Raw genomic sequence first — 25,332 nt, 5'->3', positions numbered from 1 at the left:
AGCTATATGTCAAATAGAAAACATAACATTTCTTATAATAAAGGTAAAACAACCAATATGAACATAACATGTGGGGTTCCTCAGGGATCTATATTAGAACCACTCCTATTTCTCATCTTTATTAATGATTTAAGCAAAGCTTGTACTGAATTAGATACAATTTTATTTGCAAATGACACAAATCTATTTTATGTATTCTATTATAATGATATAAACATTCTGTTTAAGTCAGTAAAAAAAGAGCTATTAAATTATACTGAATGGTTTAATGCATACAAATTATCTCTAAATGTAACCGAAACAAAATATACTTTTTTCCATCGTTTTCATGACCGAGTTAAATTTCCTTTGAAACTACCAAAACTTTGTATTGCCACTCAGGAAATTAAAAGAGAAACCACTTTAAAATTTCTCGGCATGCTTCTTGTTGAAAATGTGGCGTGGAGAGATCACAAAAATTATCTCGAAAATACAATCTCAAAGAACATAGGCATGCTATGCAGAGCTAAGCCTTTTTTAAATCCAACTTGCTTAAAGCTTTTATATTTCTCGTTCGTTCATTGCAATCTTAATTATGCAAACATTGCATGGTGCAGAACAAATTAAAAAAAAAAAAAAAAATCTATTTAACAAATAAAAAGCATGCAATCAGAATCACTTCCAATGTGGGCCGTTATACACACACCTAAGCATTATTTGTTAATTCAAATATAATCAATGTTTATCAATTAATTGTCTATCAAATTCTTATATTTATGTTCAAAATAATAAAAATATATCTCCTAAAATATTTTACCTATTATTCAAAATAAATCAGAATAAATATCTAACCAGATTTTCAAATAACAGTTATATTCAACCCAAAAGTTATTTTGCGGCGACTGTGTTTTTTATTTTTACTAGAGGGCCAAAATTATGGAATAAAATATTAACTAATGAACTTAAAACAACTGCTGCGCCTTATGAGTTTAAAAACAAATTTAAGCAAAAACTACTGATGAACGACGTAGCGCTCAGCTTTTTCTGAAGTTTTAATGATTGCTATTGTTAAACTTACCCAACAGTTAGAGGTTTATCATAATCGGCTTGATGATCTTAGAAAAGGATTGTGCCACTTGTTATTGCTTCAATGCTTCTTTTTTTTTTTTTTTTTTAATATATATATAAATGATGGTTTATAAGAATTATTCACATATTTCAAGGTATATGCTGGTGTATAAGGAAAGCTTCAGGATTATGCGTATTTGTTTGCATGCTTTTTAGTAATATAGTTTCTTTGTAATTACTTTTTTTTTTCTTTTTTTTTTTTTAAATTTTCCTAAACCAATACAAAAGCAAAAAGTTAAAGTAGGACTTAAGGACCGATGATTTTTAGAAAAGTCTTTAGAAAAGCGTTTTATATTATATATTGTTATGTTTTTTAATTTTTGTTGTTTTATATTTACGGAATATAGACTAAGAGGCTTTGTGGTAAGACCAATTATGTCTTCTTCTTGCCCCTGCTATTTGTAATCATATTATGGTTTACGACTTGAATAGATTTATATGGCAAAAATATATATATATATATATATATATATATATATATATATATATATATATATATATATATATATATATATATATATATATATATATATATACATGTTTATATATACACACCTGAGTCTCGTGATAACGATTCTCTTTAAGACTTTTTCTTGTGGCTCCTAATGCTTCAGTATTGCATTTTAGTGTGTATTTATTTTTTGGGTTACCATGACCTATGTGCATTATCTTGCATTTATTACTATTAAAGCTTATTAGCCATTTATTTGACCAAGAAATTTGAAAGAGATCCAAGCCGTCTTGATAATCCAAGCCGTCTTGATGGGAATTATTATGCGAATTTTTATTTATTTTTGCTATCACTTTAGTGTCATCTGCATATAACTTAACTTTGTTATTTAAACCCTGTGTTAAGTAATTGATGAAAATTACAAAAAGTAAAGGACCAAGAACTGATCCTTGTGGTACTCCACTTTTTACAGTTTCCATTCTGATACATATTTCCCTAGAACTGCTCTTTGTTTTCTGTTATTCAAAAACGAAACCAATTAAGTAATAACCCTTTTATACCAACTGACTCCAATATGAGAATTAATCTTACATGTGCAACCGAGTCAAAAGCTTTTGCGAAATCTAAAAAGGCAATATCAGCACAGATACCTTTTTCTATAAGATTAGTAAGCTTATCCAAGGTTTCTAGCAGGTTTGTAATACAGCTTTTTGTTTTTATAAAACCATGTTGGTCTTTGATTATTAAATTGTTATCAACAAGGTGTTTCATTATTGTATCTCTGCCAAAACTTTCCATTAGCTTGCATACTTACAAGGTTAAAGAGATTGGTCTGTAGTTGTCAGCCTTTAAGCGATCTCCTTTTTTAAACAACGGCGTAATGTTTTACTTCGACCCAAAGTGCTGGTAATGTTCCCGATTCTAGCGATCGGTTGAAAATAATGCATAACGGTTTGCTAAGACTTTTTGCACAATTATTTAGGACTAATTGGTGAACTTTGTCACTTCCTGGAGCTTTTTTTTACATTAAATTTAGATAATCTGTTTGCTATATCAGTTTCGTTGAACAAAGAAATCGGACAAATTGAATTTGTTACACCTTTACATAATGGAATAACTTTAAGATTTTTATCGGTAAATATGGAACAGAAGAACCTGTTTAAATAGTTTGCTATAAACTGTACATCATCAGATAACTCGTTTTTATTGGTAATAAGTGACCTTATGTGGTCCTTAACTTTAACTTTACTATTGATATAAGCATAAATTTGTTTTGGGTTTTGTTTTAATTCTAACGGGTGATGCGGAAGTTATCGGACAAAATAAAAACGTCAATAACTTAATTATAAATAAAAAAAACAAAGTACTATTATATTTTTTTTAAAATAAAGCATTTATCTTTTAATAAAAATATATTATATTTTATATGAAAAAACATCACCATCTGCAATTGATCTCAATTTTGCTCTGACGCCTTTCATATGCGACTGTAAAAAGTTTAAATCAATTTCTTGTAGTTTTAGTTTAATACGATCAATCAAAACTTGCTCTGTTGAAGAGCAAGTTTTGATTGATCGTATTAAACTCTGTTGAAGCTTGCCAATCTCCCTCGTAAACCTCCTGTGCCAAATGTCGCCAAAAATTATCAATTTGTCGTGCTTAAGGCACATTTGGGGGATTGGATTCTTTATCAACGTAATAGACATATTGGTCCATCCAATTTAGAGAATCTTTAGAATAATGAGAACTTGCTGAATCTGGCCAAAATAAATAGTTTAAGTCTCCATGATACTTGTGAATAAATGGAAGAAGTCGTTTTTCTAAACATTCATTAATTTAGATTGATGAGTTGATCGCTACAGCTTTGGAAGTGCAAAACAATGGCTCGGACATACCACGGTCAGATATGGCTATCCACATTAATAATGTTTTTGGAAATTTCTCTTTTCCTATAAAACGAACACTTTCTGTCGTCCCCTGCAAAACAAAAGTATTTTTCGTCATCGATGACTAGAAGCGATTTTGTGTTATAGAGTTGGTTAAATAGTTTCCTGCTTCTTTTCTTTGCCTTCATTTGTTGTTCTATAGTGTATTTTGGAGTCTTTTCACGTTTTCTATATTTAATATTCATTTTTTGTAACTGACGACCAATTTTCGATTGATTTACACCGAATTTAATTCCTATTTTTCTCTGACTGACCCCTTTTCGATTGTTGACAAGTCTCGTTAATTCGGCTTTCTTTTCTCTAGTCCAGGATGTCGGACGACCAGGGTGCTTTCTATCAGAAAACGATTGAACAGTTTCAAGTCTTTTTAGGTTATCATATATTGTACTTCGAGCAAATCCTTCCTTTTCAAAATGATTTACGATTTTTATTTTTTTTATATTAGGTTTATTTACAAAAAACATTTTTGTCGCTTTCGAAAAGATTCTCGTTCAGCTGCATTTAACCTCATTTTAAATAATTGTGTTTCAAATACTAAAGTTTATATTTTATAGAAAGTTTATGCCTACGCATAAAACCACAAAAACTAATTATTATGCTTAAATAATGAAATTAGGATTTGTCCGATAACTTTCGCATCACCCGTTACTGCGATTTTCCTTTCGTATGCTTTTATGCTACTTTTAACTAGATTTTTTACTCTTTTATTTTTTTCTTTATATTCTTGATTTAGCTCTTTATTTTTAAAATCTGATATTTTGTAACAATACCAAAGGTTTCTCTTTAGTCTTATTTCGTGCTTAAGTTGTGCATTAATCCATGAAGATCTTCTTATTGCTTCTGAAATTTATTTTGTTCGATTTTAATTTAGGTATACATTCATAGCAACTCTTTTCGTAAACTTTAAATAACTCTGGTTGATGTCTAAATTTTTGAATTCCTCGTTCCAGTTATGGTTATTCAAAAACTCTGTGAATTTTTAATAATTTCCTCTTCTAAATAGTAGCTTTGTGGTTTTAATTGAATTTTCTATATCCATTTGATCATTTGGTATGGTGTTGAAGTTAAAATTCAAAACATGATGAACAGGGTCGGACTGGCTTGAAAAAACGGCCCGGGAAATTTGGTCACGGCGGCCCACTTCATTGTATGTTGCATATATTTAATATATATATATATATATATATATATATATATATATATATATATATATATATAGATATATGTATACACATACAAAGCAATTGGTTTATAATATATATATATATATATATATATATATATATATATATATATATATATATATATATATATATATATATATAACAAAGACAGCAAAATTTTAGTCAACACATAACACTCAACACTAACTCATGTTAACAACATTAACTGTTAAAGTTTACTTTTAGTTTTAATAACTATCTTGCATTAAAACAGGTTTCTTTTATATTTTAGACTCAAAACAAATGTACTTATTATTATAGTATATTAATATAATTTAATAATATATTATATGTTTCAAAATTTATAAAGTTTGATATTTTATTAAATAAAAAATAACATAAAAAGTTAGGAAAAAAAGTTTTTTCATTAGAACTTTATTTCACTAATTTTTTCTTTTTTTTTAAATTGAAAAGATTTATTTGTAATTCCTTTTCACGCTTTATTCCCATGTCAATCATAGCTTGTAAAGTTTGGCATACAGTTCTATCTAACTTTACTTTTAGTAGTGTTTGCCATTACCTTCATCAATAGCAGTTTCTGCAACCTCGATGCCAGCTTTGCATACCCTTTATGTAATAAAATTTAAATATTTTATTCAATAAAAGTCCTATTAGTTATGTTTTTATTCAATGACAAAATTTCAAACAATAAAATAAAGAAAATATACACATTTTATTAAAACAATGGTAAACAATATACCTTATATCTGCTTCAATAAGTTCGAGATCTGTTTTTTGCTGTAGTAAAGATTTTGTCAACTCTGTTTGCTTTACTTTTTCTGGTTCAGCCTTTACTAATTTAGTTTGCTCAGCCAAATAAACTTTATATCTTTGATGAGACTCCTTACAACATTTAATTAAGTTACTTGTTATTGGAAAATTCATAACTCCTTTTACTTGATTGAGTTCATCTTTAACTAAAAAAAGTATTGCAATAAATCAAACTATTTATCATAAAATGTTGTAATATAACCAAAAAAGAAAAAGATAAAAATATTGTTATTTAAACCATACCTAATCTCAAAGTAACAATGGTGTCCTCTTTTAAGTTGGTACTGTGAGCTTCTATAAAGTTCTTATTTATAGAAATTCCTTTTTCGGGTGAACTGTTGCCATGACTAAGAGTTAAAACACACTTAACAAGTGCAAGCAGCTGAGCGAATTTTAAATTGTCCGCTTCATCACATATATTGCCCACTTGACTCCAATAATTATCAATTCGCTTATATTTGGAGTGTTTGCTTATACTTTTTAAGTAACAAGTACTAATAGCATAAGACTAATATGATGTTTGCTGTTGAGCGACAGATGTAGTAGGTAGTTGTGAATTTATATAAAAGTGTTCTGGAATTACCTCACTCTGATAAGACAACCATTGATCTCTAGATTTATCACACAGAGATTCTTTGGTTGAAGAAATATCATTTAGATGAAAACCCGGGCCAAGTCGTTTTTCTAATACTGAAGCGACTTTCAATGTTAAATTAGATATTGCACTTGCTGCACCTGGAGCAATACGCTTTTTTGAATAAAGAAATTGAGCATGCTTACATGAAAAGGTAAGTTTTCTTGTAAATATGATGCAGAAGCAATAAAATCTTTGCACTCAATCCTAAATTTTTCATCTGCTGAATTAGGTAGAGCAGCTCCATGCAACAGCAATTTGACTTTTGTTCCTAATTCAATTGAACTTAATTTTTTATGGTTTTCAATTTTGCAGAAATTAATCATTAAAACTTCAGTCTGTGACTTGAACTCTCCATTATCATTTTTTAACTTTTTTGGAAGAATAAATTTTTGAAGTGAAGAGTTTAATAGCTTACACATTACAGGATAAAGCATGTGAATCATTGGAGATTCTGTTTAAAATTGTACTAAAAATGCTTCAAAATCTTGTGCTGAGAAGGCATAAAAACCTAAATAACCTAGAGTCTGAATATCATTGCGCAGAGCTTCACAAATTCTTTTGTATCTCCTGTTTTAAACAAAGCATTAAAGTTTTTTTGTTTTGGAAGAAATGTTAAAAAATATTCTTTAAGGTTCACCCATTGTTCCAAAATCCTAACAACAACATATTTTATAGAAAACCATCACGCTTCTATATGTTTATTGGCAAACTCAGCAACCAAATTAGTTACATCAACTAAATCAGAATAACTTAAAACTTAAAAAAAAAGTGATCATCAATGAAAAGTTCATCTAAATCAAAGGAAAGCTTTTTAATGTCTTTTCTAAAATCAGTATGGACTTTATGAAGGTTACATGTACCGAGCTTAATAAAAATATTTTTAGACTTTTTCTTTAAATCCAGTGACAACTTCATTTCAAAGACTTTGTTAACATTTGGCCCATCCATCCCAACATATCAAAGATATACAGAATCCAACTCCAAGTCAGTTTCAAACTTAAAATAATGGTCAACTAATTGGTTGTTATCACAATGACCAATAAACAGAGAACCAAAATATGACGTTAAAATTTCTCCCTTTTTGTCTGACCAATACTGGAGATATCCATCATACTGTTTTTTTACTTGCTTAGTTGTTGTCTCATCAAAATTAAAAGTAAATGGTGTTTTTTTAATATCAGATTTTAGCATACTTTTAACATAAGAGGCAATTCCAAATTGTACTTGATATTTAATTTTTGATTCACCTTGCTTGTAACACTTTGCCACAACAGAATCAGGAAAAGAGAGGTAAATCTTAAGTTGTCATTTTCTGTTGACTTGAAACTATAATTAAAATTGACAACATGTAAAGCTTGCATAATTTCTGCATGAGAGATCTGATCATGTATATGGGCATTCGAACATCCCACATTTGAAAGTCTAACTGATTCATTGAACTGCTTTTGGTTGTTTGATATTTTACAAGAATCTTTGCTAACATGTTTTTTACCTTTATCGTGCTTCACAAGTCGACTAATGCCACTGGCAGATATACTGAAAGATATCTTGCAACAAATGCAATATGGTAAACTTAAATCGTTTTTAACACCTGTGACCCATTTGAATCTACTTTCCCAAGATTTTTGGTAAGTGGGCTTGCCCATTTATATATTTTAGTTTGCATTAAATCTAGAAAATCTAAATTAACCAAAATATTTCAAACAAAAAGCAGTTTTAAATAAATTTAATAGAATAATTTATTATTATGATTAATAAAATGTAAATAATATTAAAACATTGTTTATTAATAGACATTTTATTTTCAAATGAAATTTTATACAAAAACTACACCGTAATGTCTTTTAAAAAAAATGAATTTTTAGAAACTTAATTTGAAAATTGATTATTTTTGTTTTTGCATGCTTAATTAACAAAAATGCATGCTTTTACATGCTTTGCATGTCTATTTAAACAATTGCATGCTTTGCATGCCGAGTGGGAACCCATATTAGTAAAGGACTTTTTATTTTTAGGCGCATTATTGTTTATTATTATTTAAAGTATAAAAAAAAATATTTAAACTTCCCAACCTAAATATTGATAAAAATAAATATTTCTAAAACACTGCTGTAAGTTGGAGTCTAGAAATAGTAGACACAATTGCTATTCAATATTGACTAGTATAGCAACTTTTTCATCGTTTGACTAGTCGATGCCAAGACATCAATTATTACATCTTTATTAATTCTCGGAAGGTCTTTTTCACAAGACATCCGCGGCCGTATTCTCATCTCTCCGTTAAGCTTAACGGAGCTTTAGTCAAAAATTTCTTTTAAACTACATTAATAAAAATTTTATTTAAAATTATAATTTTTTAAACATAAATGTTTTATTTTGGTATAAGTTTTATTTTAACGAATTTATATAAGTTTTTGTGATTTCTTTACTTAGAAATATTGTAATGAAATTTCAGACAAAAGCTCCGTTAAGCTTAACGGAGAGATGAGAATACGGCCACAGCATGAATGACTGTATACTTGACTGGCTAATCAAGTTTCTTAATCTGTTCAAAATATATTTCAATTTCAAAAATGACCTTTTAAAAGCAACTTATGATGAGGATAGTGTCAGCACAAATTTGTAAGCCAGAAACAAATTTGACTACGCAAGGCTATGCAAGTTAAACTTCTGGAGGACAAAGTAACAACAAACAATACATTTTTTGCAAGATTTGCATTTATTTCTGTGGCTGTCACTGTTTTCCACTTCTGGGATTGTAAAGACATTTTCAGATTCTTTGGATTTATATAGTTGCATATTGTCCGAGACAGAGTCAGATACTTCCGTATCAAATATCAAACTTTATTCATCTTCAAGAGTTATTTCGAAACTTTCCCATTTCCTTGCAAAGTCTGATAATTCCGCTTGAAGCTGATCTTTTGTTACACTAGCATCAAACTTTGCGCCACTAGGCATTTTTTTCAAAATTTCTGCAAAATCTCTCGGATCTAAACAAGATAAATCAGCATATAGACTGCCACGCTCTGAGAATCTCTGTTTTAAACTACTGATTACTTGATCCATTACCATGTTGTGAACATTGATACGAAATTTATCTTTTGCACTTTCAAGTAGTTGATTTGCTCTAATTCTTTTCTCTTTCAAACCAGTCTGAATTTCAATGTCAAAATTCCTTTTTCCCAGTTCACTGTTCACAAGTTCTGAAAAATGTGTAGCTGCTTGAAAAATGGAATCAAAATTTGTATCTACTTTGCTTAATTCATTAATACTGTCTTGAACCATATTATAGGCTCGTAGTATATCTATTCCAGTTGTTTCAAATATTCAGATAATGGCGTTGTGTGCTCAAATACTTTTAAAAACAATTGTGCTATCAAAATAAATTCAAAACTTGTCAATGAATCTAAAAGAGCTTTCGCTCTGTAACGGACGTCATTATTTAATTTGATTGATGTAGAAATATTATGAAATATTTGTAACATGTCAATGTACAAAAAATCAATAACTTGTGTTTCTTGATCGGAGGTTTTGATGAAGAAATTTCTGAGTACCTTAGTAAGAGCTCTCTCTTTCCCTTACCAACGGGTTTCACCGATTACAGATATATATTTCAATTTGCTAAATTCACGCCAAACATTGAAGCGTATATATGATTCCCGTAAAAATACTGCACATGTGTTCAAAACACCAAATAAGGTAACAACTTCAACAGCTTTTTTAGTAACGTAACCCATTACCAAATTTAAAACATGGGCATAAAACCAAACATAAATCTGACCTGGGGAAACTGTATTTAACCAGGTATTGAATCCATTGTATTGACCTCGCATATTAGAGGCTCCACCGGTTGCATTGCCAATACATTTACTTACATCAATGCCTATCTTTTCAAAAAGCCACAAACCAAATTACATATTCCTTTTCCAGTTGTTGATGTGCAATTGACTATCGATATTACACGTTCATGTACAGATTCGGTTACATATCGGATCACAATAGAACACTGATTCTGTACATTAATATCTTGTGTGGTATCAATTTGAACACTAAACTTACCAGCTTCCCTAATCTCTTCCACCATCATTCTTGGTAAAGATGTTGTTATTGCACCAATGACTTTATTAACAGTTGTTTTTGACAGAAAAGTGACCAAGTCGCCACGACCTCTTCTGTTGCCAACTGAATCATGCCGGAATTTGCTTTTTTGAACCACCTCTTCGATATGTGCTTCCAACAACGGATCAAATTTGCCAATTAGCAAAAGAACCCCTAAAAAATTCCCATGATCTACACTGTCATCAAGCAATGTGTACCCTGACTCTACTGCACCTCTTTAGCTAAGTCCACGCTTAACAATAATGTTTAAATTTTCTATGATTCTTTCCAAAATTAAACGATTCTTTTTAACCTCTTTACCATGTTGGCGCATATAAATCCTTATAATATCTTTGGCATTAATTTTTAAAACATACGACTTTGTGCAGGCTGCATGGAGTGCACTTCTTTCATGTTCTGATATTCTTTGATAAATATGCTTGAAATTTGCAATTTTATATCCATTGATGAACGTTGATTGATCTGTAGGTTTGCTAAATGCCAGACAAAAAGAACAAAATAACTTTTGTGTGTTTTCTTTAAAGGTCAGCCAGTGACGAGGTTTATTATTTATGAAATAAATGTTTTGGTAATTAATTTTACCGTTTAGATCAAAATTGTTTTGCTTCGGATGAAATTTAAAAAATGATTTCAAAATGTCTGCTTGTGGTTTCAAAAAATGATAATAATTGTTTTGAGTTTCTTCACTTGGCTTGCATTGATTACTGCTTAATTTATATTGAGTGTCAGAGTTAGGATAAGAGGTTGATTGTCATCAAAACTATTTGCAGTTTGAAATTTAAAACCATGTGCACCTGCCTCATTAGGTGATAATAATACCGCATCAGCGGCATTGCAAATTGGATGGAGATCAGTAATTATTTCTGTTGTTGCTACATCAGCCATATTGGTATTAACAATTGAGTTAGTACTAAAAGATGTTGCAAACATGTTCGTTAACTTTTCACATTTCTGGCCATCGTTCTCTAAACGTGTTTTCTTTCTTACTCGTTCTATCTCAGCACCTCCTTTTCGTTGATTCATTTTTTATTGGGTAGAGTATGCATGTCGGAAATAAACTAAATTAATTTGAAATTTTATTTAAATTGTTTTACACACAAAACAATTATTTTATTATTTTAAAAGTAGGAAACAAAATAATTCATTTTATATTAAGTATTTTATATTAAGTAGATATCATTTTATTTCAAGCTTATGCACAACATCTACAAATAAATTCTGTTTTTCAGTTCATACAGATGCTGATCTAACAATGTGGAACCCAAAGGATAAAGTTTCGACGGAGTCCCCAGCGCCCCTCCTTTTGCATTTAATCATAAAAATCAAAAAAAATATTTATAATACACAATATTAACATAAGTAAGCGACATTTTTTAGAATTATAGATGTCTTATAAAATGAAAACATAAAAATAAAACGTTAATTTAATAATAATAAGGTTAAACAATAATATAATATTGTTAAACGTTATTTATTCACAGAATAATGATAAATAGTATTCGAACTTTGAAAACTAAACATTTGTATAACTATTAGAAAAATAAATTTGATTTGAAACCGTAAGTTTCAAATCAAATTTATTTGTCTAATAGTTATACAAATGTTTAGTTTGAAACAGTTCAAAAGAAACTAAAGTTGTAGATGACTTTACTTTTTCTTTCTTATTTTCTATTTCTTTTTCATATTTTTCTTTGTTTTTTTCTTGGGGCGCGTTGGGCCTCGTATCTCCCTCAGGCCTATAAGGTCATATAACCTATTTTAGCTTTTGCCTAAATCCGCCATTGAGTTTATATACTTGCCGAAACAATTTCGATGTGCAATCAACAAAATAAATAGTACAACAAACATAAATAGTAACATAGTTTATAACAACAAAATGTTATTAATAATACCAACCTGTGACTTTTCTTTCAGTAAACAATAACAAATTTAAAAGCTACGTCATTATAAAATAAAAAGTTTGACATTTGTTAACTAATTTGGTTTGTTTACATTAGTGAGTTTAAGCATAAAAGCGTTATCTCGAGGCAGTGGCAGGAATACAAAAGAATTTCTCGTAAATAATTAATAAGACTCAGGGAAATACCCTTTCTAACGCATCGCACTTAAAACGTACGCTAGAAATTTTATTTCTTACCACATCTCAAAAACATACGCTACATGAATAATTAATGAATTTAAAACTCAAATTTTTATTTTGACACACTCGAGTGGAGTCAAAGCTCTCTGCATTTTATAAAAACGATTTTCTTACCCTTGCGAGCACTCACAGATAAACGGTTATATGTCTTTATAACATCTGGACTTTCTAAAGCAAATTTTCAAATTTTCTTGCAAGAAAATTGCAAATTTTCTTGTAAGATCGTTTTAATTGTTTACACGGATGTTTTTTGGAAATAATTTTATAATAGCGCAGATTTTTTTGGAAATAATTTTAACTTAAAAATAAGTTATGAATAATTGACTTAAATGACTTAAAACGCGCTTGTTGAAGTTTTTACGTGCTTAACGTTTTTCAAACTTGCAGTGGTAGCGCACTTGCTAACGCTTGTACTAACATCCTTAAAGATAACGCGCGCATGCTTAAACTCACTATTGATATGATACTACTTTCGATCAGCTCAAGATGACCGCCAAAATTTATATAATAAGCCGGCAGAAGGCCTTTAATTAGATGTAATTAGAGCCCAGAAAAAAAGTTATTATATTTTTAGTTAAATTTTAATTTTCATTTTATTTGGAAAATAAAATGTAGCCTAACTAAAAATATAATATAATTTTTAATGTCAACCGGCCCACTGGGAATCTGCCGGTATTCCGGCGGCCCAGTCTAAGCCTGTTGATGACCTCTTTGGATTTTACCTAAAAGCTCAGTGTGAACTTAATTTGATATTCGAAATGGGTTTGCTGTTAAAATTAGAATACTTGTATAAGCTAGCAGTAACAGTATCGAAAACAGTCAAACTAATTAATCTCGAAAAGCGACTTTTTGGAATTACATCGAAATTAAGAATAACATCGAAATTGTAAATAAAGGAATAGTATAGAAAATCCGAAAAACAGAATAATCTCGAAATTGTGAAAAAAGGAATAATATCGAAAAGGGACTTTTTGGAATAATATCGAAAAAAACAATATATTGAGGTTGTTAAAAATGGAATAGTATCGAAAATCCGAAAAGCAGAATAATCTTGAAATAGCTCAAAAGAGAATAATATCGAAAAGGGACTTACCGAATAATATCGAAATTGTGAAAAAAGGAATAGTATCGAAAATTTAAAAAACGGAATTAGATCGAAATTGTGAAAAAAAGAACAATATCGAAAAGGGACTTTCCGGAATAACATCGAAATTGTGAAAAACGGAATAAAATCGAAAAGGGACTTTCCGGAATAATATTGAAAATGTGAAAAAAGGAATAGATTCAAAAATTCCAAAAGCAGAATAAATAGAAAGGCCAGTTTTTTGCGGTTGTGAATTAAAGAGTAATAATTATACTGTATAATTGTATAATTTATACAATATAAAATTAAAGCTCTATTAGTAGAACAAAAATATTGAATGTTGTGTTGTTGGCTATTTATAAAACGATTTAAAACAAGATGTATCGATTTAATTACAGCTAATGTCAACAAACCATAAAAAATTTAAAGTTATTTGTAAATATTCAAAATTATATGCCAACTAAGTCATCTGTTATATGTGCACAAAAGTTTCAAGAAGAAAGTACTTTAAAACAAGCCTTGTTTTAAAGTATTTTTTTCTTGAAATTTTATGAAATAAAACTTCTTTATTGGTACAAAACTCCTTATTACAATTCAAGTAGAGCAGGCTAAAAGACCCTGATTAATAAAACAATTAGAGCTAATTAAAAACCCTGATTAATAAAGCAAGAAGAGCACGCTGAAAGATCTTTTTTAATAAAAGATTATTAGCAATACCCACTCTTCCTCCAATTGTCATGGAAAAATTACTATTACAAGTAGTCATCTGGTCATTCTGTTTCAGAATGTTTAACATTGTAAATACTAAAAAAATATTGAGCACACAATTTTAAATACATTGCTGCTACAATATGTAGCTACCAAATGTTAAAAATTAATTATATTGTATTTTACAAGATGCTATTTAATAAAATTTTCATACTAGAAGTTATTGAGGTTATTATACAAGTTGCTGTGAGCCTATATAAAGTTTTTTACAAGAGTTGTCTATTATCTTTACATAATGTTTTGATATGTTTGTTTGACGATATGTATGACGATATGTATGTTTACACATTACCCCGACGATATGCATGTTTACCCCGACGATATGTATGTTTACACTTTCCTACTTAATTACAAAACCATGCAGAATCTTTTTGGTTTCGTTTTTGAAGAACTTAAAAAAAAATAAAGTAGAAATCACAAAGTACTAACATGTATGCATTATTTTAGTGTGTACTTCCATGCATTTAAAGCATACATTATAACACTATTAAAAATTATTTGGAAAAATTTTCCCTTGCTTTCTTTATCGAAAACACATTCTGGTAATATTGACACAATATAATATGCAAAATCATTACTCCAAATTGGCCCAAAACGTTGCAAAATATCTGTTTAACATTTAATGAAATTTATTTACAGAAATATACAAAATACTCTGAGCTTTGAACTAAAAAAACTTAAGTCTGAACTTTTCAAAAAGGGTATATGATAGAAAATTGTTAAGAACATTCATTAAATAATAGGAACATTCCGTCGATAATAAAAACTGCCTCAGTTGTAAAAATTTATAGTAATTTATTGGGAAATGAAACCATTAAAACTGTAACTATCTTTTAAAATTACTTGCATGATTTTGCAATCATGCAAGTAATTTTAAAAGATTTAATAGATTGCTATCAGAAGATAAAAATAACTTTAAAAAAGTTTATTTTATGGATTTGTTGACTTACTTTAAACTATAAACGGTATGCGATAAACTGTCCAGACTTCCCCTATTTGAGTATACTATGTTCAAAGATGATGTTTCAATTAAACAGGCAAGTATTTTAACAGCAGATTTATATAAAATCTAAAAACTTGCAAATAAAGTGTTGAATCCAGGAAAATTTAAATAAAATGATAAAAACCTAAATTTTAAACAGCTATATTGTGCATTGAGGATAAAAATCTAATACAAATCTGTGTGCTCCTTTGCAGCTGTGAAATAGTACTTCTTTTTTTAAAGGTCTTTTGAGTTACGATTATAACTGTGTCGATAATTTACGTCAGTATCAATGGATGAGTGGCATTAACTTTTGGTTACTTAAAAGATGTTTTGTTGTGAGTTACCAAATTTTTATTTAAAGAATGCCGATTTTAAACAAATTAACAATTTAATATATAAATTCAACAAAGTTTTGCCTCCAGTTATCCTCTTTAAAAATTTACCTATAAGAAGTAGTAGAGAAGTCATCTTCCATATCACAGGTTAAAAGGAAAAAGTTCACAAACGGTTAGTAAATGTTAACAGATAAACAATATATTAACAATTTATGTTTGTAAATCTTTTTTAATTTTAAACTTTACTTTTAATGTTATTATCAATACTGATTTGTCATTCTGAACAACTGCTCAGTTTGTTTTGAATTTAGTTTGCGTAATAAAAACTTACTTTGTCCTGAGCATGTGATACATAGATGAGAGTTAAGGACTGAAAAGAAAATAGAAGGGGCAGTGACCACATACTCATTTCAAAAATAAAAGATAAACACCACGGGGATTCAATCCCGAAGCCATTCGCCTAGAACTAAAGGCATTCGATAATCGAGCTTCAACAAGTGTTTCGGAATAATAGTGCTAATAACACAAAAATATTCAGTAATAATACTAGGAGAGAATATTTTATAAAAATAGAAAAGAATTGGATTAACATATTGCGCTCTAAACATTGTACTTTCGCTGAAAAAAATAATATAAAACATGTAAGGTCACGGATAATAGTGAGGGTCACTGTGTACTTTGTGTGCACAAGCGTGTTAGGGCAAATTTTTGCTTTTAATTTGTTTTTTGGTTAAAACTAAGAAGAAAAATTGTTCACATTTGGGGCCAGGACCCATGACGTCAAACTTAGTGGAGCCAGCAAAAAAAATAATTAGGAAACTAAATAAAAACCTATATAATCAGAAAGAGCTCGTCAAGTGGAACAAAAAATATGCAAAAACCATATGCTGAAAATGTTTCCTTCCCAAGTATAACATTTTATAGATTATATAAAACACAGACCCGGATTTTACAGACCAGAGCAAAAAATCTATAAAAATGGTTCTTTCATCCTAAATTGGCCATATATTTATGATTCATTTTGTTTGAAGAGTTGTTATTGATATGAGTTTTCTATTAAAAGCAATTAGATAATAAATATATGTATAAAAAAATTTGAAAAATTTTTTAGTTTGATTTTTCGTGATAAATGTTCATTTCAGAAATGTTTTACAAAACTTCTCTCAATTTTAGTTCTATGAAGTATGTTTGCATATTTTGACGTTTGTTCACCTATTTATTTTTATGTCAGCCTATTTAATTTATCAAAGATAGTTAAAATCTCGCAACCTTAAATAAAATACAGTTTTCAGTAACTACTTTTAAATTGCTCTCGGTATCAATATTAGAAGTAACAAAATTATCTTTTCTGGTCCGAACTTCATTCATACGTAGGGGGTGTTATTTTAATGAGCTTTCTAAATAAAGTTTATTTATAGACTGATTCATGTGCTTTCCAAATAAAAATTTTAATTTAATGCTGTATGTCCTGTAGCATGTATCAGCTTTTGTAAGAACTGTGTCATCTTCACTAACTTTTATATATTTGCTAATGGTTTTCAAAAAGTCAAATACAACATGGTGTTTACTAGGTTTGAAGTTGTAATTATTGCATAAGTCTTTATTTGCTCTCGCTATTGCATGAACTGTGTTTGTAAATCTATAGCAGTATATGTAACTAAAATCTATGCAACCGTGGTGTAGTGGTCAAGCATTCGGATCCAAACCGCAAAGTCTTGGGTTCGATTCTCGGCTTGGAATAAAAACACTTCCGCTGAGGTTGGAAATGGAAAACCAATTTATTAAATGGTATTCTCCATGTGGCGGTGCTCTGTGATTAAAGCATTAGGACTCCTTATCAATGACCTTTAGATCATCTAGTCGACAATTTTATATGTTTTTGTTCAGTCAATCAGCATATTTGGGTCTATTAGTTTAATTCCACCTTCGAAACAATTAGATCAGTCTGCAAATTTGGACCGAAAACCAAGAACATTTTTTTTAGTAGGCAAAAATACTCATGGCACTTTTTTTCTTATTTTTTTATCTACTCACCCTCGCCCTGGCTGGAAGCTGTTCAATTGGAGGAGTAACTTGATACAAACTTATGTTTTATATTTGAAAAATCCTATTATTGAACCAAACTTTTTTTATAACTTTAATGTCAATGATGTTTTCAAGTTTTATCAACTTGTCGTAAAAAACCATAATAGAAAAATCAATTTTTATAAATAGTTGATACATAACTTTTTCGATACATAATTATTGACTTGTCTATTACTTTTAGTAGGTTTCATAGTTCAATAAAAAGCCGATAATTCGAACAACTAGCGACTAAAACTTATTTTGAATTTCTGTTGACCCTTATTTATTAACTATACTCCCGATTATTTAAACATTTGTCAAATTGAACTATTCTTTTGGTCCCCTGGAGGTTCAAATTATCGGAAGATTTTTTCAGTACTTTATGATATATTGTCAACATTATTGTCAAATTTTATCTTTGTTTAATACCAACGACGTTTGAAGATCAAAATTTTTAATTTTCCTTTTCTTGCAAATTTTTGAATAAAAAGTTGACTTGAAATATTTTATTAAAAAACTTTGAGACGAAAGTATGAATTAGTGAAAACTCGTTCAGATTGTCGAAATATAAACCTAATTATATTTTTGTATATATAGCTTTTATATCACGTATACATAGTTATTATATAACTTTTAAAATTCACTGTCATTAGCTCCAATGATGCTGTTTTGTAAAAGTTTTGTTAAGTTTTCTTAAATTAAATTTGTTTTAAGTTTAATTAAGTTTTAATAATTAAATTAAGTTTTATTAGTTAAATTAAGTTTTATTAATTAAATTTGTCAAAAGTAACCAAGTTCTGATGCCAGAGTTACTAAAACACGGGTACTCAAAAATTTTAACCAGAAAGACAGATGATAAACAACATTGTTTGTAACTGCGTCACTTGGATTTCATATACCATTTAAACGGATAAAAAATGCATTAGTGTAAACTAAAGAAATTACGTTATTGATTGTTTTTTATCCCAGGCGGAGTAAGAGTAATTGGAAATAATTTAATACCGTTTGTATATAATAAATTTATTCTAATAAATTTGAACAATTGTGTGTCATTCTAGTGTTCAAAATGTAGGTAAAGGGGAAACTTTTACTGAATCATTGAAAAGGTTCAATTATTGATGATATTGGTCCTCGGCAAGTGGGTCAATGAGGTGTGTTGCTTTCCTGGACTTGTTGAGTGCATGGCTGACAAAACAAAAAATGTCTGCAAGGCATTACCAATGCATTTCGTTCATTTACGGTGCAAACAATGCACTTTGGTGACTCTGTTGAAGTGGAAGTTGGCAAAGGAAGACTCTCACCAAGCTCGTCCATTAAGTTTTCATCCAAAGCACTAAAATTGTTTAAATACTTCAAATACAATTTTCCGCATTTCATTGAAAAAAACAGATTATCAAATAAAGTTAAGTTAATTAGTTTGGTAAAAAGGTTAAATAGGTTGATAAATAAGAAGCGTTATACAAAAACTTGGAAAATTATCTTACATAGCTTTGAAGTTTTGAAAAAGATATGATACTGTTGATAGGAATCTCTCAGTTGTCCAAACTCCGTCTCGAAGGTTTTTTTCAAAACAACGCATTTTTTCAATTGCACTATAGTCGCGTTGGTCACGGCGGACTGGCTGATTGCAACCACTATTACATGCTGATTAAGCAATTCCATAAACTGCCAAAATTCTCTATGTCGATTACCCATGTTTGTTTTCAGACGTTTATTGAGACCTTCTGCATTGTTATTGATTTTGTAATTTAAGCCATAAACACTGAACCCTTGTGGGGTCACTATATTGAGCCAATACCTCTCAAAATACCTTTTAAAAGCAAGTAGTTTGCTTTTGATTTTGCCACTGAATGTTGCAATCTCAATAACTCGAGATCCCCAAGCAACCAAGATCTTGTTTGCAGGATAGAGACAAAGTGCCATAACTTTTCGTGCCCACTTCTTTACTTGAATTTGGTGGCAGTATTCCCTCTGAAGACCAAGAATTGCTAATTGCTTGGTGATTGCATTTTCAAAATGAAACCTAAAGATAAGGATTTAAAGGAGATCATTAATTGATAACAAACTATGAGAAACTTTCATAAGTTGGAAACTGGGACAAAGTAATGACAAATTAATAACTTATACCTGCAACCACTCACCAAGCTTTCACTCCAAGTTGTTCTTAGAGCATTCTGTACTCCTCGTTCAAAATCCGACATAATGGTGGCTGGAGAGAAATCTAAAACTTCTTTTTTATTTTGGAAAAAAAGCTTATATTGAGCCTCGGATTTGGATGTCACTAAAGCACATACAGCTGGAACAGATGTGCCCCAAAGGTGAGGGTTATCAGGATCAAAATTTAACTGATCCTTATCTGGAATTTGATCTTCAAGCACTGCTGAATACTCAACCGCAAATATCAAGAGCTGATACCACTTGCTTTCCTCCATGCGTGGTGTCATGCTGGAAGTACAATAAATGCAACTATAACTTACAACTGTAAATAAAAGTGTTCTACCTAAGTTTTTAGTATATCAATTTTTTTACTTCGTTTAATTTCATTACTCAAAAAAAGAGGGGTCTGGGTGGGGGTGTCTCTGGAAATTTGACAAATTGTTTATAAGGGGGAGGGGGGAAGGTAAAAATTGCCAAAAGTTTGTTGACGTAATTAATAGACAGCCCTCTAAATAATTTTTTCTTTGAAAAAGTAAAATGCTTCCATATAAATACCTGAATTTTTCATCAACAAAACACACTTTGGCCGATTTCGCATTGTTAATGACTAACATATGCCCAAACAGCAATGCTACGTTGTCCTGTTCTGCAACTGATCCCAAGAAAATGTCTCCATAGCGATGACATTCTTTGTCATTCAGAACTTCAGCAGCTTCTTTTGGTGATTTTGGGTTCGAGGGCTCATTTAGCCTTCTCCTTTTCTGAAGACTTGGGATAATTTGAGGAAAACTAACAGATTCAGAAACAACTGCAGGAAACTTACTCACAGTGTTTTGAAAAATTGAGCGCAGGTCTTCAGATGTTGCTTCTGCTTTTTTCTTCATGGTACATTTAGCAAGCAGCACTTCAAAATCTGTTTCTCTTGAGCTGCAACTGTGAACAGTTGTAACCTGAAGTTTATCTTTATGAATAAAAGCTCTGCCTTTGCAGTTCATTCTTGTAAAAAAACGGCACTTAACATGCAGTTTTTTTTTTGTTTTTTTTATTCAAATTTTTTTTGTTCTTTAATCCTTACAAATTCGTAAAATATAATAGAATCTTTACAGAGTAAATAAAATTAAAAAAAAAAAAAAAAATTACAAAGTTACGTTATACAAAAAAAAATATAAAGTAAAACTGTAAAGTGTTAGAAATTACTTCAAAGAACGCGGAAAACTTGCAGAAGACCGACGGTCTTGTCATCAAGAAACCGCTATGCGTTACTAATATTTTTGGATGCTTTTTTTTAAAATAAGTTTATTTTATTTTTTTTTTTTAATAAAAAAAAAAACAAAAAAATGTTATCGTTTTTCGGCAGAATGAGAATAAAAATCCAAAATGCAAAAAAACAAAGAATGCAGACAAAAAGAAGTTTTTAATTTTTTGATTTTATTTCAATACACATTAATATAAGTAGGTACACGATTTGCTAAATAGGTAAATTGCTAAATAGGTAATATATAGTCGTTCGAGTGTTGATAAATAAGCCTATTATTTGCTTTTGTGTTTTTGTTATTGCTGTTGTTTTTGAGTTATTTAGAGCTTTTTGGGTTATTTAGAGTTTTTTGAGTTATTAGAGTTTACATTAGTTTCGGAACAAAGTTAGATTTATACATAGTTTTAAATGTTTTTGGGTTAATAAAAGTTCATAAAGTTGTTAGTGTTTAAAATGAGATCTTTTAATAACGTTTTCAGAGTATTTAAGTTATTCGATTTTTCCAGTTGAGTATTTTTTGATATTAATTTATTATATAGATAAGGACCACGGTACAGTTTACTTTATAAAATTTATCTTTAGTGTATCCAAAATCACCAGACCAAAAAACTTTTGAACTTTTTCTTTCTCCTTCAGTTTCACTATAATTTTTTGAAAAGTTTTCTAACGACATTTTGGCATATTGAGTTTCTTAAAATTTTCTTAAATTTCAAGTTTAAAATTGAATTGAATTTCATTGCACGTGCAAATTAAACTGTTCATTTAAACTGCTGTTCTCCGTTGTAGATAACTAATACCCCGTTCATACTGACGATAAAACACGTTTTAATTGTCGTATTTTAAACGCGTTTTACATTTTACTATTCTCATCAAATTTAAAATTCTCATCAAATATAAATATATATATATATATATATATATATATATATATATATATATATATATATATATATATATAACTTCATATTTTTTGGATTTTAGAAAAGGAAAAATTTGGGAGGAAATTTTGCTATTCTTGCAAGCTTCTGGATATGAAGACAGAGATAAAGAGATGTGTAAAACAAGAATTCACACATTGACAAGTGCATATCGCAATTATATTGATAATAAACGAAATACAAGTGGGACTGGTCCTTCCAAAAAACCATCCTGCTTTGATGAAATTGATAAGGTTCTTAGTGACAAACCAACCACATTACCAACTTTTTTGAAAAGTTCCTCAGGCATGAATGTTATTATTGAAAAAACTGCAGAAGTGAATAATTTTAATAATTGTGTTAATGAGTTAGTAAACTGTGAACATATAGACATTGAAACTACTCCGTCAAGTTCTAAATCTGAAGAGTTGGTAAAAAAAGATAATAGTTTTTACTTTAAAAAATCCAAAAAGAAAAATCAAGAAGTGAGGTAATGTTTGAACAATTAAATGCCACTGTTAATAAATTTATGACCTCTCAGGCTGATATTGATCATAAAATTTTAGAAAGTATTTTAGAAAACCACAAACAAGAAGAATCATGTGTTATATTAAAAGTTCGTCAAGTTGAAGATTTATATTTTATTGAAATAGAACTTTCATTGGCAGATTTGACACTAGAAAAACTTACTTGCACAATAAAAGAGGAATTTTCAGTTCAAGATAATGCATCTTTATTGATTACCAAGTTACCAAATGTACTTATCCGAAATGATAAGGATGTTAAACGTCTTAAAAGTGGGACTGAGATAGAGTTTTTAATTATGATTAAAAAAATGTGAAGCAATTTCTTTGTTTTGTTATTTTTTTCTCAAAATAAAATAAACCATGCCTTTTACAACATTGTTTGAAAAAAATCATTTACAACTAAACAGTTGTAAAATAATGTTTTTTTATGGAATTTCTAATAAACTCAGCTTTATTGTCAAGTTCAATGCAACTGTGGTTTAATATAGGGTTTACTAAGTCAATTTCTGTTTGTTCAATCCATTCATTTAAATACTTTTGCTTTGTCAAAGTACAGAAGTTATGTAGTATACAACATGTTGTAACAATATTGACTGTGTGTTCAACTGTTGTATCTAATCTCTTTAAAAGACATTGAAATCGACCTTTTAATCTTCCAAATCCATTCTCCACCACCACACGACATTTACTAAGAGAAACGTTAAACTTTGCTTCTTCTATACTAAGATTTCCACGATCTGAGTAAGGTTTCATAAGCCAATTTTTAAGGGGATATGCTGAATCACCAAGGATAAGAGGACCAATTTCAATATTATCAATTATTTTAGATAAGTTTGTAGGTAAAAAGGTTCTAGCCAGACACTCTTTATATAAGGGAGAATTTTTAAAAACCCTTGAATCGTGTGATTTGCCAGTCCACCCTACAAAAATATCTCTAAATAAATACTTGCTGTCTACCAATCCCTGTAAAATAATGGAGTGATATTCTTTTCTGTTTATATAGTCCCCTGAATTTTTATGAGGAGCCTTTATTCTTATGTGACATCCATCAACTGCTCCAACTACTTGTGGAAAACCATATAATTTTTCAAAACTTACTATAATCTCCATTGTTTCTTCCCTTGAGGGTAAGGAAATGTATTTCTTCATTAAGTTATCAACAAAATGTTTACAAATTCTGTGAACTATTGTACAAACAGTTGATTTTCCTAAGCCAAATAAATTGGCTATTGTTCGGTAATCTGCAGATCCACTTAAAAAGTAAAGTGTCACAGCTAACTTTATTTCTAAAGGCAAAGATTTACGAAAGTTAGTGCCTTGTATAGGCATAAAAGGTGAAACTTCCTTGCACAGATAATTAAAGGCTGCTTTAGACATTCTTATGTTTTTTATCCAATCATCTTCGTTCCAACAGTTTACCATTGTTTCGTACCAAAAGCTTTGACTGCGAGGTTTAGTCCAAATTTTTCTGTAAACCGCAAAATTATAAGGAGTAATACAGTTTATCAGTATGTGCTGCAATTGCAGTCTTCTTTTTTTCCTTGATATGTACAATAATACTCGTAACTTCGAGATCAAGTTTTTCTTTGAGAGCGCCATTTTCGAACGTTAATATAAATACTAAAGAACGTTCAATCTGAACGCAAGAAAACTGAAAACATGTTTATTATAAAACTATGTTTACATTAAAACATGTTTATTTAAAACAGAATTTAGTGTGAACTGGGTATAACTTCGTGTAAAGTTAATGCGATATTAAGGTGAAAAGTTAGGAAATATTCATCTAACTCTTAAATAAGTTCCTTATTGAAAAGTGACTTAGTGTTAAAAGTTTCTTAAGATTTTTTCCTAGTAATAGTTTTTCATACAAAAAAAAAAAAAAAAGTGTGATCAGAAAATCACATTTTTGATGTTAATCATTAAAATGAGTTTTCGATCTTATTACGTTTTTATTGTTTTCGATATTATTTAGAAAATCACATTTTCGACGTTAATCATTAAAATGAGTTTTTGATCTTATTCCGTTTTTATTGCTTTCGACATTATTCAGAAAATCACATTTTCAATGTTAATCATTAAAATGAGTTTTCGATCTTATTCCGTTTTTATTGTTTTCGATATTGTTCCGCATTTGTGAATTTTGATACAAAAACTTTTTGATATTAATCTGAAAATCACTTTTTCGATGTTAGTCGTTAAAATAAGTTTTCGATCTTATTCCGTTTTTATTGTATTCGATATTGTTCCGCTTTGTGAATTTCGATATAAAAACTTTTCGATGTTAATCTGAAAATCACATTTTCGATCTTAATCATTAAAATGGGTCTAGTTATTTTTCGATATTAATCATTTATTCGATCAGTTAATTTTCGATACTATTCCGCTTTCCCCTTGTATAATCATTTAATTTTATAGCTGAAACATTGGTCTTTATAACATGTTGCGTTAAGTAAGTAAAATTTTTTATAAAATGTTCCATATTTTTAAAATAGATGAAAATACTTAAAAAAATGCATGTTTTGGTAAATTTAAAATCCATCTAAAATGCAAAGTCCGCTATTAAAACAGTATGTTTATATTATATTTTTAACATCTATTATCGCTTGGTAATTCCTAAAAATATCAGCTGCGTATAATTAAAATAAAGTAACTTATATTAGCCCATCCCATTTTGACCCTAATGAACAAATTTTAATATATACGCGGATAATATATTTTAATATACGCGGAGTGTCATAAAATATTTCCAAGGTTTTCTTGATGAAATTTTTTTATTTTATATCTTGGATGACTACTCGAGCTGCTATTTTAAAGTTTAACATTTTAACATTTTTTGAGTTTTCAGT

At 29.2% G+C, this 25,332-nt stretch overlaps 1 protein-coding gene across 1 annotated transcript; it reads right to left on the bottom strand.

Annotated features, from left to right (window-relative positions):
• Positions 1–22,885: 22,885 nt before the first annotated feature.
• Positions 22,886–23,908, bottom strand: LOC136088099 (uncharacterized). The gene has a single exon (XM_065811760.1). It carries the CDS (start codon positions 23,906–23,908, stop codon positions 22,886–22,888), a length of 1,023 nt encoding a protein of 340 aa, XP_065667832.1.
• Positions 23,909–25,332: the final 1,424 nt, after the last annotated feature.

This window comes from Hydra vulgaris, chromosome 12 (assembly GCF_038396675.1).
Source record: "Hydra vulgaris chromosome 12, alternate assembly HydraT2T_AEP".
NCBI classification, from domain to species: Eukaryota; Metazoa; Cnidaria; class Hydrozoa; order Anthoathecata; family Hydridae; genus Hydra; species Hydra vulgaris.
The sequence above is the reverse complement of the archived record's forward strand: the minus strand, read 5'-3'. Positions and strand labels throughout refer to the sequence as shown.